The 18,548-nt window shown below is 39.1% G+C and overlaps 2 protein-coding genes across 5 annotated transcripts in view; one reads left to right on the forward strand and one right to left on the reverse strand.

The window, feature by feature from the left end:
• Window positions 1–252: 252 nt before the first annotated feature.
• On the reverse strand, window positions 253–13,367 carry hrh2a (histamine receptor H2a). Of its 4 annotated transcripts, XR_005706524.1 has the most exons (5): window positions 13,280–13,367; window positions 4,290–5,908; window positions 3,919–4,132; window positions 3,348–3,526; window positions 1,918–2,594 (listed from the first exon to the last, which is right to left on the reverse strand). XR_005706524.1 is itself a non-coding variant. In XM_040119126.1 (4 exons), the coding sequence occupies exons 2-4, from the start codon at window positions 5,293–5,295 to the stop codon at window positions 323–325; spliced, it is 1,227 nt and encodes a 408-aa protein (XP_039975060.1). In that variant the 5' UTR covers window positions 5,296–5,908; window positions 13,280–13,367; the 3' UTR covers window positions 253–322. The 4 variants fall into 4 exon arrangements, 3 of the variants coding, with proteins under 3 accessions (XP_039975060.1, XP_039975061.1, XP_039975059.1); XM_040119126.1 differs by lacking the exons at window positions 1,918–2,594; window positions 3,348–3,526 and adding an exon at window positions 253–329; XM_040119127.1 differs by lacking the exon at window positions 3,348–3,526 and having other exon boundaries at window positions 3,919–4,090.
• Window positions 13,368–17,142: 3,775 nt separating this feature from the next.
• The window catches only part of LOC120785038 (dedicator of cytokinesis protein 2-like), a 97,517-nt gene continuing 96,111 nt past the window's right edge, over window positions 17,143–18,548 (forward strand). The window contains exon 1 of the mRNA XM_040119307.1: window positions 17,143–17,334. Coding sequence (XP_039975241.1) covers window positions 17,292–17,334 — 43 coding nt within the window. The 5' untranslated portion in view covers window positions 17,143–17,291. The remainder of the gene's footprint in view (window positions 17,335–18,548) is intronic.

The following is an 18,548-nucleotide window of genomic DNA, read 5'->3' on the forward strand; positions in this document are numbered from 1 at the left end:
TATTTCTCTTCAAGAAGTGTTCCCTTTCATCATTACTACGCGGTAAGTGATGGGGCGTAGAATCCACAGCATTTTTTTTTTTCTGTGCAAAAACGCATTATAACACTCAGCAAAGGCAGAGCCGAGGCTATACAGACGTCAGCAGTTTGTATAGCTAAAGTCAAGTCAAGCGGGTATCTTTCAACGGTACAGTAACTTTAGTATGAAATTCCTTGTTTGTTTTTCCAGGAGCAGTATTTCCTTGCTTTCCCAGCCAAGCTGGAAGGATATATCCTGGTTCTTGCTTGTCTGTATTTTTCCAAGATCCACCACTGGCAACAATCTAGAAACTGCAGGGCCAAAGATGGCAATAGATATGGTTACATTACCTCTCTGTTCAGTGAAATAGCTCCACATGCAGCACCAAAAGAGGACAAGATCAGAGGACAAGTCATTTTTCTGCTGCAGGTAATATATACATTTTGCTCAGAGTAATCACAGACTGTAAACAGTGTTTGAGAGCAATGCTACAGTTTGTAGTCTGGTAGCCTAATAATTTACTAAACATGTTGGTCAAAAAAATGATGGCATAATAAAATCTGCATTGTCAAACACAGTACATCAGTGTTTCTATTGGCTGACCGGGCACATCCACTTGGTCAAAGTTGAGCAAAGGTGAACTCTGACCTGTGAAGTCACCAAAACTGGCTGGAGATTGCACCCAAACAGGAAATGCATGCTTGTCCATTGTGCGGGCTTCGATAGAAGGGAGGGGGAGACGGCATGAATATTCGGTGGACAGAAGTGTGATGCGATCATACCTTATTCAGACCCCTGATGCCTCATATTATCTTAGCACAGAAATTAAGTTTTGCAGTAGTTAAGGCGGATCATCTAATCGCAGTCACATCAGCTGTGTGGTTTCAGCTGTCTCATTCATGCTCAGTTTCATTGGCTTATTGAGGCATCATCTGTTTGGATACCAGCTGACTAGCGACATCCAGTCACAAGTGTAATTGTAGCTTTTGTAATTTGCAAGTTCTTACTTTTACCCTGCTGATTTCTGCCTCTACTACCTCAGCCTGCTATTTATATGATTTAGTGTTTGGTATTATTGTTGTTTTTCTAAACTCTAGTGTTCATGTATGTTATATTGATCTTTGATTCTCTACCTTTATGTGTTTGGACGAGCTCTCCCTGCAGAACCCTTGTTTCTGACTTATCTAACTGTATAACCATTTGGTATGAATGGTTTGATGCTTGTCATAAGTGTCTCTGACTGAATGAGGACTGCGTATTTTATCCCCTATATTTTACAGCGTAGTCACGCTAGATAGGTATTACTTCCTAGCAGACAGGAACAGAACCAGATGAATGGTTAGAGTGCATATGACAATGTCAATATTGATTAAGATAGGTTTAGATTTTTCAGGTCTATCTTTTGACCCCCAACTGCAGTGGAGCTACTCAATGTGAGGCATATAAGGCTGGTATTGTGAATGTATCCATTCTCAGCTAATTTAACCTGGAATAGTAAAAGATAAAAACAATATATGGAGCTGAATTAAAGACTACCGTAGTTCTTATAAATGCCAAATATGTTTATCCATGAGGTTGAATCAGTTGTAAAATCCCTTTCATCACTTGTTACCGGCTGGTACCTGACATGCATATATATTTATACACACTTCTGTGTCAGTCCTAAAAGGAGATAGCTTGAAGTATGGAAATGGTTAAGTTTTAACGGGGCATTAGTTTGAGGCAATGTTTGTTGACAGCTGTGATGAATTGTCTCCAATGTACTTGTATTCCTTACCCCTCATACAGTGTTATCTGTATCATCCCACATGATAATCCCTATCCATACTTAACTAGAGCCCATCTGTATTGCCTCCAAAAATGGTAGCAAATGTTATAATCTTTATTTAAACTGCTCTTTATTGGTACAGTATAGTTGTAATTTTCAGTTTTAGAGGAACAGTTCATTTTTCAGCCCTCAGTCGTTTTTCTGTATGATACAATACATACATTTGCCAGCTTTATGCCACTGAATGAGCAACGATAAAGACAAAGTCTGGAGGCAGCTACATTCTTCAAAAGTGACACATAAAATTAGTTTGCATGCTCAACATTCAAATGTCATACATTTCAACAAATTCGAAAGTCCATTTATCACTTTTTCCCTTCCATTCCCTGATTTTGTGAAACACCAATTTTTAATTAGAAGTAATTTACTTTGTTGAAGTTGTGATACTTTGTGTTTCCACTTGAGTGCAGTCTTGAGTCAGCATAAAAAGTGTACTTCATGAGATTGATTACCAACAAGTTAACTGGCTGGTCTCATTCAGTGTCCAGAGCTGCTATAACAACCACAGTTAGTACAAGAACATGTCAGGGCCACTCGTTGCCCTGTGTAATGCTTGGATGCAGTTGACTAATTGTGTTAGACAACTCGTGTTTTAGCTTCATCCACGTAGAAGCATCTTCATTTGTTCGATCCCGGATGGATCGAGGCCGGCTGTGTGCGTACAGTTGGTTCTTGCTGATGAGGTGTGGAGTTGCTGAGGTCCTATATTCTCACATTTTTGTTTGTTAAATTATCGGCAGAGTGAATTCTAACAGAAAGAGAGACACAAATGAAGAGGATCAAAAGTTTGTCTCTCTATTCAGTCACTTTGGATGTACAATATGCGGGGAGGAAATGATCATTCGTGTCACCATTGTGGTGAGTGTGGAACAGCTCCCATGCTCGAAGATTAGTCAGCTGTATCAGCAATCACATATAAGACAAAAACTTTAGGAGGTAGGCCTCGTATTAGATACTAGATACTTGAAGTTGTGTGCACATATACTGTATGTTAGTTGACATGATAAATTTTGAAGCATGTTATGTAATCTAGTATATCTAAACCCACATACACTACATAGATGAACATACTTGGATGGTTATTTTGTGTGGGTAATTTTATGTATGTGTGTGTTTTGGTACCGGATGGATTTTTTTGTACCAAATGCTACGGTACTTTAGCCTTTACAATGTATTGGTAATCACGAAGAAAAAACTGTTTGTTGTTTTGTTGCTTTAACTAATACACACCTCAAAAACATGAGCACAACAAGCAAAATAATTAGTTGATAATGTTCACATAACGCAAACAAAGAAATGAGAAAAAGGATGTGAAACTAGATCATGTATCTCATCTCTGCTGAAAGCAGATTTCTTGTCCTAATACGCATATTGCCATATGGGAATATGCACTGCAGATGACACGGCTAGGATCTCTGTGTGTCACAGTTCATTTGTTCTGTGGTAGACATGGTGTGTGGGGGCTATAGGGATGTCAGTGTGAACATGTATATCTACTTACATGGTGTATTATATGCTTCTGCTGTGGCACTGAAACCTTCCAAATAGAGGGGCTGTAAATCTCGGTCCATCTTTTTGTTTGTCTGGTGTGTTTTCTCCTGTGGATGGATTCTGGTTCTATGTTGTAACAATAGTGTAGTGAACACAGCATCCACCTCACTTGCACAGGTTCAGCACGACCTGGGTTCATAGAACACAATAAGAGATGAAAGAAGACACCGTTTGTGCGACTTATTGGATTCTGTGTTTTAGAGTAAATCGGGGAGCGTACACTACTAATAATCCAGTGCGACTATGAACTGAGTGCGAGGTGTCTCATCCAAGCAGCTTAATGCACCAATCGAGGCGCTTTTTGGTGAAACAGGTTCGTTTTTTATGGTGTACAGTATGTGCCCCAACGTGAGCAAAATGTGAGTATTGCAGCATTTATACCCCAATTTGAATGTGAAGCATCATTCTCTTTTAAGTATTTTTATTAAATTGGATTATTTGTGCAAGAACTCTTGCAAGAACTCCATTAATGACATTCACCTCTGTCTTGCAGACAAGGTAAATGGTGGCTGACAGTTTACCTTTCATTGCCATTGACATCTGTGGCAGCAGTGCCATTTGTAAACTGGATAGTTGCTGTAGTTTCCCTACAGTTCATTTCTTGCAGCATGACGTTTTGATCTGTAAAACCTGCCCTGCATGTGGTAGGGGTGTGACCGCACAGCAATGTCACCTCTGTAAGCTGCTCTCTCGCTGAGATAGAGAGAAGGAAAGGAAAAATAAAAACTGGAGAAACTGGGGACAAGAACATATGATGAATTCACAACGGTTGCAATGTTTTGTTGGTCAGAAATAAATGTCCACTCTTAACTGATTCTTTAACTCAAGTTATGGTATGCTCAATAATTATGCAGATTTACCAGGATACTTTAAGCTCTGTCTACAGCTTTACCTGGTGTTACAGTGGGAGACGGCTGTCGGCTCCTCCACCCACTGTAAGTAGGGCATCGACATCTCAGTAGATGGGCATAGGCTGACCTGAAGTCCCTGTTGAGGGCTCCATAGAGGATAGGGTTGAGGGCTGAGTTGGCGTAACCCAGCCACAACACAATTGGAAACTCTGGTACTGTGCTAGGGTCCGGGTGCTCCTTTAGGCCCAGCACTGTGAACAGGATGAAATAAGGTAGCCAGCACACAACAAAAGCCCCTATTACTGCTGCCAGTGTTACAGTGGCTTTGTGTTCCCGCAGAGCCACTGCTGTAACACTGGGAACCACAGTGGTACCCGTAGAAGGATTGTTCCTGCAGTTGTAGCTATTGACACAAGTGGGTCGAGCACTGACAATGCGCTTGGCCTGTGTACGTGCAATGCGAAGTATTCGGAGGTAGGTCCAGCACATAGCCATCAGAGGCAGATAGAAAGTAAGAAGAGAGTCAGTCAGTACGTAGGGTCTGTTCAGCTCAAAACGACATTGCCTCTCTGTAGCCCAAGGCCCATTGTTCTGCACTGTCCCATTAACAGTGTTCCATCCCATTTGAATGGGCAAGAAAGACACGGCCACAGACACTGTCCAAACACTGGCCATGGCCACCGCAACTCTCCATGGCAACACCAGCGAGGCATATCGTAGAGGCATGGTCACTGCCAGGTAGCGGTCCACACTGATAGCCAGGAGGGTGAGGATGGAGGCGGTGCACAGCATGACATCCATGGAGATGTAGAAGTTGCAGAAGAACGGGCCAAGCGGCCACTCATTGTTGAGCTGGAGGAGGGCGGAGAAAGGGAGGACCAGGAGGCCAAGCAGGAGGTCTGTCACAGCCAGCGACACAATGAAGCAGTTAGTGAGGCAACGGAGGCGTCGAGAGGCACAGACAGCCAGGCACACCAGCACATTACCACCAACAGTCAGAAGGATGATGAGGGACAAGATGACACCCAGCATCACTTTTGACAACATTATCACTGAAGCTTCACTTGAAACAATGAGATGACATCATGGCTGGAGCTTTGTATGAACCACTGTCATGTTTTATTTTCAGTTTTGAACCAGATGGGAGGTCTTACTTTTTGCCAAAAAGACATTCAAATAATAAGCCTTAAGCTCACATTAATATATTCACTCAGAGTGTTTCGGGGCTCCCATTTGTTAAGGTGTCTCAATGTCTGCATGGTCAAATGTGACTTAAGATCTTGGCCACATGTAATCCTTCTATCTACCCTTTCTCTCCCAGTACTTCTTCTGTCTTAGTTGCTAATTTACTTGGCTGCTTGCTGTTCTTGCTAGGCCTCAACTCTACTAACCATCGCATCCAACTCTCCTGTGACTTGACTACATTGGTTTTCCCATTCACAGTCTTGACAATATTCATCAAAAAATTTTTGCAATAAGTTTTCTGAACAACATTTGTCTGTCGACAAGTGCTGCTGCTGAGAACTGAAAATCAGCACTATGCTTGGCAGCTGAAATGTCTGTGATGGCTGTTGAACAGCTTTCTGTGCAAGTGGCTGATTCACAGTGGTCCATGGCATCGCTTTGGCTTCAACACCATCTTCTATAGCTGTAGTGTCACCTAGTGGACAGAGAAGAGAAATACAGTTAGTCATTTGTACAGTATTTTCTGAAGTTTGGGATAATGCACAGCTATGCTTTAAACAACGATGAGCAGTTACTCTCTTTTGGTTTGGTTATAACTGTAACTTAATATACATAATGTATTGACTATGGTAGCTGATGTATTACAATCGCAGTGGTAAATTATGCTCACCTAATTTATATGCAATAAAACTACTAAATTACAACAACAATAACTGACTGAAAAAATTTAAAAAAAAAATCTGGATTAACTCTCATTACTTTCATTTGACCAAGTATAGACACGGTATATTATTAGTGCATGTGTTTTGTGTTTGTGTTTCATTGCCTGTCTACGCAGACAACTGAGTATGTCTTTGGACTAACATGGCCTCTTTTTGGATTAACCCGTTACATCAAATGATGGAATACACTAATGCAGCGTATCCACAATCTTACAGGATAAGCAAAGTCACAGACTATCATGAGCTGGGGAATAAAAAGAAATCAATAAAAATAAATTGAATTCTTTAACTACTAACATGGCACCAATTTGTAATAGCTGATGAATATAATAATTTAGCAACTAGTGACAGAATGACTCACAGTTTGATGGAAAAAATTTAAAGGAGTCTGCCCGTGGAACAAGTAAACTCTGCGGACTTATGGTTGAACTCTCTGATAAGCTTCCAGTGAACTGTGTGATGGCATTAAAATATTTATTTAGAGACTATGTAAGTATTTCTGAACAGTTGCCAATGTGCCCACACAATTACTGGGCAGCAATGAATGCTAAAACTAAGCCTAACAGATGCACAAGTACAGAAAATCGTCAAGAGAAGAAGGTGAAGACGTCAATGCCAAGCTAAAGTTATTATTACAATGACCATAAGTTAGTGGTCATACCTGACCAAATAAGGTTGTAGCAACAAAACAGTGTGTATTGTGTATTGCTTTAAGCAATTCAGCGTTAAATTAATCATGAATTCAACTTTTCATTTGTAAGAGAAAGATTGTGCTATTTCTTCTTTCAAAATGTATATAATCTCACTTTGAGTTAAAATAAACAAATAAGAATTATTAACACATCACAATTATACATAGTTTCATTTATAGTACATTCTTTGTATAAATCCATGTATTTAACTAGAATGGCACTCAGTAGAGCACAGACCTTCATCAGACTTCAAAGAGAAAAAAATCAAATTCATAGTAAATGATCTGGATTTGCCCCAAAATATAATGATTTCTTTCCTGGCCCATGCCCCGTCCCTCGACCAAGTTCAGCTCAAAACGGTTCACTAGTTTTTGTGTAAACAAACCAATAAACAAACCAACAAATGGACACCAGTGAAAACTTAACCTCCTTGGTGGAGGTAATAAAATAATTCTAAAACTACCTATAGCATAGGTAGAAGCCTTGCTATTGTAGGTCTGAACGTTCCCTTATACACACACACACACACACACACACACACACACACACACACACACACACACACACACACACACACACACACAGACTAATTCTAGTTATGGCTTACATGATTTCTTAGCTGTGAAACAAGTTATTACATGCACAATTTACAATGGATACGTTTTTTATTATATATCATTACAAGGACTATGGTGGCTTTCTTAAATGCATGTTGCTGTCAACTGTATAGGTATTAGTTACTTATAATGTTCAGTTATTTCATTGCAGCCATTTTCTTAATAAAAATGTGTAAACAGCCATTAAGGTGTCTCCAAGCAATCTGGTGCAGCTGAGGAGATACTAAGACTTGATTTGGTTGCAGTATTGTTAAATATGATTAACATTTTGAGGATGCATTGTGACGAGGCCTTAGAATAATGCCCTGTTAGATTATTCTGTATGTCAAATGGAAATCTTGAGTTGGGTATCAGAAGGTTTGGATAATGAGAGCTGCTCTGTCAAATATGACTAGCATTAAAGAAAAGATTATAACAGTTGCCAAATAATATCCATAAATAATAACAAAGGCTGGTTTGTAAAGTACGTTCTTTTCATGAAGTACTTGTGACAAAATCATTCTTTAATGGATATTGTTAAAATTTTGTTTTTTACATATACCTTGTAGAGTGAGCTACAGTGTTGTTTGTCCTCTCTGAACTCATACGTTAATGGCATGTGGGCATGAGTTTTCAATGTGTGCTTGGTGGAATGAGGATAACTGCCTGATAAGTGAGAGAGTGTGTGTGTGTATGTGCAGAGAACACGTGTTTGCGTCATTGGGTGGTGGGTAATGTTTGCTAGTTTATTTTCTAACACTGTAATGGATATTGGGACATTTGCCAGACTTTGTCTGAAGCCACTCACTTATCACCTCAAAGAGAGAGAGACATGTCAGGAGATGGACATGCTGGCATTACATGAAGACAAGAAAAAAGAGAGTTAGAAGATATAATGAAAGGAACACAGAGAGAGAGGTTTTAATTAACTCTGGGTCTATGGAAACAAGACGCCCATCTCTAATCTTTGAACTCTTCTAATCTTCAATTCTTTGTTCTGTGGACACATTTCTGTCACTGACTCGCTGCTTTGAACTACATCCAGAGCAAACACTGATAACACAGCCACTAACGTATGAAGTGCAGCTCTCAAATGCTCATGACACCTAAGCCTTCATATTTGACAGTATCACAGACTGAATCTCTGAGACCATACATTTCAACCGTTTTCATCATTTAAAACTGTCTCTCTCACTGTGACTCTCTTTCTCGCTTTGACACAAACACACACACACACACACACAAACACAAACACACAAACACACACACACACACACACACACACACACACACACACACACACACACACACACACACACACACACACACACACACACACACACACTCACAATCTCACACACTCACTCACAATCTCACACACACACACACACACACACACACACACACACACACACACACACACACACTTGTACTTCTATCTCTGTGAGGACACTCATTGACAATGCATTCTCTAGCCTCTTACCTGAAACTCAACCATCACAAATAAATAACTAACCTCAACCCTATCCTAAACCTAAACCTAATCCTGACCTGAACCCTAAAACCAAGTATTAACCCTCAAACAGCCCTTTAAAGTTGTGAGGACCGGCCAAAATGTTCTCACTCCCATGTTCTAAAACTGAAACTGGTCCTTACAAAGATACCCAAACAGTTGGAACGAGGTTTGGCTTGGATCCAACACGGGCCTGTGAGGGATGTCCACATATGGACATGTACTGCGGTCACTAGAAGTATTTCAACAAGGACAACCTTGTTTGAACCCTGGGACTTAATGTATATGAGGGTGTATATTTGTGTGTGGTCACATACTTGTTGTCTGCCTTCAGCTAAATGCATTAGGTTATTTTCCCATGTTACATTGCATGTTTGTGAGAGCATAACTATATTTGTTTCCTGTGTTTATTTTTGCATAAACATTTGTCTCTTAAGAGAGCCACTCACTCATTCACTCACTTATCAAGAAGCACAAGACTTATATGCATTTTTTTTTTAATTAATGCCAAGTCACTGTTAGTCTGGGCAGTCTGCGCTTAAGTCAAAAGTCACAGTCAAAGTCATTCACCTTAAAGTTAAGAAGTTTAATATACCCCTACAGTAAATAGAACATCACTAATTTAGAAATGTGCTACTATATAACTGACCATCTGTTTTCTTTCACAAACCTCTAATTAGTCGTCCCTAATGGAAAAAAAATTGAGTGTTACAACATCTGTATATATAATGAAAGACAGCCACATGCACATGCATGCACTTGTAGGGATGCATGAACACACTAACACACAACCCAAAATGTACTGTATGTCTCGGTACTGGATTTGGGTACTGTAATGGATTGTAATGACTGCTGAGTGTTGTGTTTTCCACTGGATATATAAAGGTTGCTCTACTTTCAGGAGTTCTCCTGAGGGGAATGCTGTTTCATGTTTTCAAGAGACAACAACGCGTTGCATAGGTTTGTGGTTTTGAGGACAGTGCTTGAAGGCTTCCCAGGACTAGTCTATCTGCATGTCTGTGTATAGTTGAGGTGACACCCGACAGCTGGTGGACACAACGGGGATTAAAATATTAAGTGATTAACTTTCAGGAGCTCGTAGACAACTTTCTTTCCTTGTCTCTTATCTCCCTGCACATGAAAGATGTTAATGAGCTTCAGTTTGCCCCATGTAGACCTTCCCTTACTCAGTAAGTGGCTGGGTGAAAAGAGCCGAACTTGGGTATTGAGATGAAAGGCAGGCAGAAAAGAACTTGGGACAGTGGCTCTTAACTAGATGTGGTCTAAGCTTAGAGATGAGGAATGGGGTTATTTGCCTCTCAGCTGGGACTCACTGCCTGAATTGTGAGATTCTCCAAATACCAAGTGCTTGGATGAGTATTATCTGCTCTTCTTTAGCCCAGTTGTGTAACGAAAGTAATCATGTGCATTTATCACAAATGAAAAGTAATTTGTTCGAATATGTTTGCACAGTCAGCAAATGGGTTAATTCTACTCTCTCAAGACACAGCAATACTGGAATAAGCTCTAAATTGCCGGAAGGGTGTTAATTTAACCTTTTTATCCCATTTGCTAACGAATAGTCAAGGATACAGGAAATAACTCATTCATTCATGCATTCATTCATTCAGTCAACATTATCTGCCACCTGCTGGTTGGTTGGAGGTAAGGCGATGTCCTAAGATGACGCACCAAACATAGATCACTCGCCTTGTCTCTGCAATCCTGCTGAAATGTGTGGAGGGCTACATTATGTGTCAACAGTACTGCACAGCACAACTCAATGTATTTCCTGGCTACATGATTTTTTTTGGTAAGGGTTGGTCACCTGCAGAATGGTCAAAATATTAGACAAATGCAAATGCCAATGCGAGAGTGAAATTCTGCAATCTGCCGAACCTTTAAGGATAGCTGTGGCTTTTTTACATAAAGGAAGATCAAGGAATTTCAACTGATACTAGGACAATAAACATTTAATTAGTTGGGACTGTAATACTGAAAAGGCCTACAGATGTTGGAAGCACATTCAGCGTCCCTAAAACCAGCATAATTCCATCAGAGTTTTGAATGCTTCATTTATCCTAACAACATTATTCAATTGAGCACCAAATACTTGGCTCACACACTTCCTCTGCTTTTGCAAAGCAATCTATAGCTGGTAGATCTGTACTTATGTGTGTCTGCGGGAGTGTTCGCATGTAAGTCTTCCTGTTTGTCTAAGTTTTTGTCCTGGGCAGAGAGACCCAGAGAGAGACCGGAGAGAGTGGAAGGTGGTCTAGAATGCGGGTTACTTGGTAACAGGTGTGTGTCCTGACCAGTGGAGGGAAGCTGTGGAATCTTGATGAACCAGGAAAACGAAACACATTGAGCGACAGAAGGCAGCACACAAGTACACCGACGGGGATCAGACACATGGAATATGTATGACAATAACAGCATGCATTGCTGTGGCAAACACACACATAAACAGACATACATACAGAAACAAGTTGAGGTCATATGAACATAACGGACTGCCCTCAGTTCAACATTGCAGCTTCTTTATAGAATACCTCAACTTAATAAATACCTATATAAGTAGAATCAACAAATTTGCTGTCATATCTTAGTTATACTTCCCAGCAGCTCTTTACACAGGGAACTTTCTTCTGAACTTCCCCGACCGGGTCATGACACCAAACCACATACTGTCAAGAATCTGGAAGCTACTTCTGCTGATACACACATTGGCAGATTCACTTATTTACTGTACCTGTTCTAAAGGCTGTTGCCATCATGTAACAGTGATCTGGCTTGTTCTAAATACCTGATGTCAGATAGCACTTCTTCAGGTAAATTCCTTTTTTCTGTAACCGTTAGGTTTTTCTCTCACGTAGACAAACAGAAAAAAATCAAGGTGGTTAGCTTTATTAGTGAAAGCCAAAATGACTGAACGTATAAGGAGAAGCATACCACTTACAGAAACTCAAACTTTATCAACATAGAAGCCAAGGGAAATGAGGTCGTGGGAGAGCACAGCTAAAAAAATCATCACAATGATTATTTTTTATATTTTCAGATGTGAACATAAACATACTGTAAATGAAAGACAAAATCAGGGATTTTGTTCATTACTACTTTAAAGAATGATAACCATAAATGAAATTCTCTTGCAGGACTTGCTTATTTTTTACTGTCGACCAAAATTTCCTTCCCACTGCTCAAGCAGAGTGGGGAATATTATCATGATATTAAGACTGTGAGCAAGTCAAAGAAGTCTATATTAACAGTATGGTTATAATGAACCATTTGCACTTTATCCATTGTGCTTTAGAATAAGGAAATTTGGAACCAAGTTAGTACTAGCTGTTTGCACTTTTTGGGGGTTAAGTTTGTTCTTCGTTTCTACCCTCTTGATTAATCTGTCCTATGTATCTTTCTGTCAATGTGTTACTGTGGAAATTCGTACTATTATTTTAATGATACGATAGTGGAATGGTGAAGTTAAAATGTAGAACTTCAGCGTATGAAAAAAGGGTAGCAATAGGCAAAGGACGAATTAGTTCTTTAGTTTCATTACACACACACACACACACACACACACACACACACACACACACACAAAGACACACACAAAGACACATGCACAGGCACACAGAATAATCTCACTTCCTCATTTTCAGTACTGATTAAATGACCCCTTTGTACATTTGTCATTGTGCGTAGTTGTCATGCTTGCACCACACTCAGGATTGCCTGAACTGTCCAACAACCACAAACCAATGAATTTGAGTTAAATTATGAAACTTTACCAAAATAAGACAGGAATTGTTTCCCTAAAGCTGAGCCGACAAACATCAGAGCAGGAACTTCCCATTCCTTGAACCTGTTTGTGACTGAGATCGCCTGTCATTCACCTTATACACATACTGCTTCGCTATCATATCTTTTACTTTCCTTCGTCTGTCTTTGCAAGAAAATGTTTAAAATTGTGATTCAAAAAAGCAGGAATGCACCAAATGCTGAAACTGACAAGTGATAAAACGGAAATTAAAGTATATTTAATTGTCTGTGCTGTTTATTAAATGAATGGTTTATGAAATATTTGACAAATATTAAATGACTTAAGTTCATCCATGACTCTTTTTCTGTGATATCCTTTTTGACTGCTGAAATGCGCATCAGTAAATCATAGTAGACTAAAGCAAACATTGAGTAAAACTTAATTATGCTGTCACACTGCAAATGCACCTGGATTGACAATGTGTTCACACACAACTCATTCAAACTATAACATATTATATAACATTTTAAATATATTTTAGTAAGAATTTATCAGCTTACGTCAGTGCTGCTTTTCCTCTTCTGTGTCGACTGCCCTTCTGCTCTGCTCTACTCCTGGAGTGACGAGAGAACCACAGTCTTGTTTACGATGTGTGTGTGTGTGTGTGTGTGTGTGTATCTAGTGTGTGTGTGTTTGGAAAGGAGAGAGAGAGTGAAGGAGCACCAGTGACTCACACAGCTCTCTCTTTTTCTTTCACTCTCTCTGTGTCTCCTCCTATTATTCTTCTCAAACTCTTTAGGGTAATTTGCTTTTGCAATTATTTTGACACCTCTTCCATTCTCCTATCTTGACCTCTAACTTGCAGGTGCCAGCTGTCGCGATAGAGGGGTCTTTACTCAACTAACTAGTTTTTGGAGACTGGGCTGTATTACCTGAATAATCCAAGCAACCGTTTGCATTCAGCCCTAATAGGATTGCTGGCAAATAAGTCTGGTTTGTAGTGGGGAGAGGCATAGGAAGGAATGGTTTTCATACATGCATCATTTTTGGTCTTCAAGATGTTTTTTCTCATGCTGACACACATGCTTCTGCTCCCAAAACTTTATACAGTTTAATAATTTAGGGATTTTTTCTAGAGCTTCATGGTTGGTTGGTTTTTAGGTAAATCTCTGAGAACTGGCACCAGTTGGACTGGAGTGATGTCAGTGACCCGACAGGTCACAAAAAATTCTAAATCTATGTCTCTATTTCTGGTGCAGCCTTTTACTCAGCCTTTGTATCTATTTTTCATTTGCCTTGGCCAGTTATGTGGCTTCTCTTTCCTTTCCACTGTCTGTTCGTCTTCTGGGCTTAAGGCTAACATTCATAAGTGATCACCACTTCTGTTTTCATACCTTTTGTCCATTTTTGCCTTCCTTTTTCTTATCCGTTGCATCTCTGTCTGTCTTTGGCTCCGTCTCAGTTTCCATAGCCTTGTTCATGTCTTAGTTGGTGCTGAATTTAATCTTTCTTTGTCTCTCTTTGTGTTTTTTCTTTCTTAGAGACTGTCCGTCTTCCTGCTGCCTCTTTTTTTCTTCATCTGTATATTGCTTCATCTCTGGCTATATCTGTCTGTTACATTTGTCATTTTCAAATTTTTCTTTTTTTCTTTCCACACACCTTTAAGCTCCACCCTGATTTCTCCTTGTGAGTCACAGCAACAATGTCCCACTTTTGTTCCACTACACAGAACTATGTGATAACATATCTTTCTTTATCATTTATTTTTTCTGTCCTTCTCTCCTTCTTTTTTCATCTGCCTGCCTATCTCTCACTCTCCCTTTCTAATGCATGCAAAGTCTGTAACTCTTTTCAAGTGTAACCTCTTCACATGCACGACTGTACTTGTTTCTAAGCTCAACTTTCTGTCTGTGTTAAATCCATTGTGTGTTGACAAGCTCTGTCTCTCCTCGTGTTCCCATAACAACAAGATTTCCTAATTTGGTGGAGGATACCACCAACATGTCTTTTATAACCAAGGCCATAGTTATAGGGTGTTCCTTGGCTTTGCCGCCATTGGGCCTCAGTGTTCCCATGCAAGGTAGAGAAATGATAGGGACCATTTATCTAAACTGGTAGGCAGCTGGCAGTGGTACCTCAGATTCCATTAGCACTGTAATATCATTTTTTATTTCCTAGTCTAGGTCAACAGTGTGTTTTAAAATATGCCGTGTCTTGATAAGATAAGATGAGGTAATGCAAAGGGAATGAAAATGAATGACAGGAAATGAGAAATGATTTAGGACTCTACCACCCTCTTTTGGATTTGCAAAGTAATGACATCATCTCTAATGAAATCAGTCATTTGTTACAGAAGTGTTAGCCACAAGCAAATACAGTCAAGGCAAATTCAACCAACATATCCTATTGAGAAAAATATAGCTATCGAAAAACAAATGCTTATTAAATAAAAACTTGCATATGCAATTTAAACCAATAAATTTGTGTCAACAGAAACAAATATGAGATGAATTTTAATTGCAAAATACAACCAAACCAAAAATCTCAAATGCAACAATACCTAGTTATAAAAAGAATATATTTGATTAAGCTTATAGTTTATCAATGGTGTAATTAACTGCTCTGAGTGAAATTTTAGTTTTCTTGACTTTAATTTCCAAGCTATAATTCTTTCTGAAGCCAAAATGTCAGTTTATTTGGCGCAAACATAATGATAATTGCTTTTAAGTTTTTGTTTCATTGGTCCATAATATATTTCAGAAGACTTTTTTGGCATCTACAACAAGAGTTCCAGTAGTTAACAGAAGTTATGCCTACTTTTACCTCCTGCAACCAGAATTGAACTAATTAAATAATTAACACTTAGGTCATTTCTGTAAATCTATTAGAGATTACAACTTTTCTAAAATAGTTCTTAAAGGTGCCCTGTGGAGTTTTCTTGTAAACAAACAGAAGGTATGTGTACATTCAGTGTAAATCACCAAAATGCATTATGTGTATCTTTGAGATCTAACAAATGTGCCAAATGCATTTCCTTCCTCATAAAACATTTTCAAAGCTGATTTAAAAAAAAAACAAAAAACATTATAATCCTGCATTGCATTGTTTAAATTCATGTTTACTTGTCGTCTTCTTCTTGGTTTATTGGCGCATTACCATCACCTGTGGATCACTGGAATGATGTGAAACAATTTTCAGGATTGTGTATCATGTCACCTGCATGCATGCGTGTGCGCGCATATGCGTCCTCGTGCGCATGCACGTGATAAACAAACCAGGGGGCCACTCATAGAAACACAGCTCCATAGTGCTACTGGAGGTGAAAAACATTAATTCAGGATTTGGTTGGCTTGGGACTGTCATGCTGATCATAAAATCTGTCAGGATTGAAGGATGATTTTTAGATTAGAAATTGAGTGTGTGGAGGCTAAACGTTACTCTCTGATCCATAATATAGTAAAAGAAAGTTATGTTCCTGTTTTTCCCCTTGAAACTATAAATGTGCAGTCCATAATTAGAAAGCCGTCAGTAATATTTCTCAGCTTCCCGTTGTCAGAATGGGAAGCTGATGGTTACCCTGGCAACACCATCTAAAGGAGGTAAAGGGTAAAATATATATGGGGGGGGGGTGTTTTATTTGAAATCTCAGATGTGAATACCAGCCTTATAAAGAATTTCTGAAACAAGCAAATTCAGGAACAAGCTAACACCTACCTGCTTTCAAATGTTCTCCTCCTGCTGCTTGAACTGCTGCTGTGTTTCTGCTTAATGAAAAGACAAAATTTCAGGACATACAAATATTGGGTACTCTCAAGCTGATGACAGTTTGCTGCATGCAGGATCACAGCTGCAGTCCTTTACGTGTCTTTCAACTCAGGTAGTTAGGAGTATGTAATCATTATAATGTCTTTGTTGAATGTAAAACAAAATATGGAAAAAACAAATACTGCATACCTGTAGCATTACTGCACAGGACTCACAACAAGACAGATTCTGTATGAGGTGGCAGACAATGACTTTGTACACCCTGAGGTATCCAGTGCATACTGTATTTTGTTTCGATTTGAGAAGGGATCACAAATATAACCTGCTTTTTGTCACGTTTTATTGTATCTACTTTAAAAACATGTATGTGTGACATGACACATGTACAGGCCCAGTTTTGGACTATACTGCTGTGTATTAGTTTTGACATTGTAAGTAACTTTACATACTTTAAATATCACCACTTTTTTAGCCTTACTGTACTGCTTAGTTATCATACAGATTAAGGCATCCATTCACTCCACATGAGCAAAATGGATACCTCACAAAATGCACAGGCCTGAAGACTCTACAGGACTCCACCTCGTTGTACTCGACCACTTCCCCTTAACTGCCTGAAGGCAGGAAGAGAGGAGAGACAGAAGAGGAAGAGCGGCAGAGGGGGATGGGCTCACTGCTTTCATTTAAAATTAAAAAAAATGCAGAAGTGAGAAGTTTAGCAGACACCCTCAAAAGGAAAGAGCGAAAAAATACGCCGAGAAAGACAAGACTCAAAGTATAAAAAAAGGTAAAGGAGTACATGCAATAATGGCTCCATGGGCGAGGACCACTACAGAGCGGTATGGTGTAGGTAAGTCAATATGCACTCACTTGTGTGACTGTGTGCGTGCACATGCACATGCATGTTGCTATAGTGTCTCTCTGTGTAGGTGAGATGGTAAACTATCCATGCTATAAATAAGAATTAGAACAATAGAGACCATCACTTCGTGCTTGACAGGATGTGAACAGGTGTTAGTGGCCTCATAGAATTTTAGGATGTACACATCTGATGTTATCCCCCAAAGAACTTAAAATTAAAATCATATTCACCATTTAACTTTAGCGCAACAAAACGCACTAGAGCTGTGGTGGGTTGTATGTGGGATAAAATCATAAACAAAATTACTTTTGATCCTAAGTTGATGGAGAGTGAGTGACAGGCAATCTCCATGCATTGCACATTATGCAACACACAAATATATAAGCTAGATGATAATTATTCCTGAAAAATAACAATTTTTAAGTGTGGGAAGATTGATTTTGGTGTCAGGAACAGATCCTAGACTATGCCGGCACAACCTCTCCCAATCATCTGTAGTTTATCTGGTATGTGGGTTTGGATATGGCCGAGCTCATCAGAATGTGTTGCTGTCAGATATGCAATATAGACAAAAACTTAGCAAGAATACAGATTTCTGACTTGTAATGTAGATTGGAATATAGCAGATGCTCACTGGCCTGTAGCAGAAGATGAACTGATTTATCAGTTACAATAAGTTGCAGTTTTTAATGTAGAAAATGAGTGGAGACAGTTTAATCTTTTTCATCCTAACAGTTATACCACTTGTAGCTTAATGTATTAAAAAAAAACAAAAAAACAATTACCAACTATAATTACTCAGTGAAGTGTTGGTTATTTACTTTATCTAAGATGAATAACTTCCTGGTCTGTGTAAGACTACAACACAGGAAGTGGAGGAAGAAGGAAGAACGTTTGTATGAGTTTGAATCTATACAGCTGAATACTGTAGAAAGTTGATGAAAAGGTTGAAACTGCATAATGTACACCCTGTACACCCATAGGGTTAGGGTTTTCATTTTGAAAACTGTGAATATTTAAATTTCAGTACTAATATAAAACAACTGTGCCACTTTTAATACACTCACTCAAGACTCAAGACTTAGCAGCCATTTTGTAGGTATAACTTCAAAAGTGCACAAACTTTTAGGTTGGGGATTTTTTTTGACAAAAATGGAGTAAAGAAAGCCTGTGAGCGAGTGAAGACAGACATCAGCAGTGTC

The sequence above is a fragment of the Xiphias gladius genome, chromosome 23, assembly GCF_016859285.1.
Source record: "Xiphias gladius isolate SHS-SW01 ecotype Sanya breed wild chromosome 23, ASM1685928v1, whole genome shotgun sequence".
NCBI classification, from domain to species: domain Eukaryota; kingdom Metazoa; phylum Chordata; class Actinopteri; order Istiophoriformes; family Xiphiidae; genus Xiphias; species Xiphias gladius.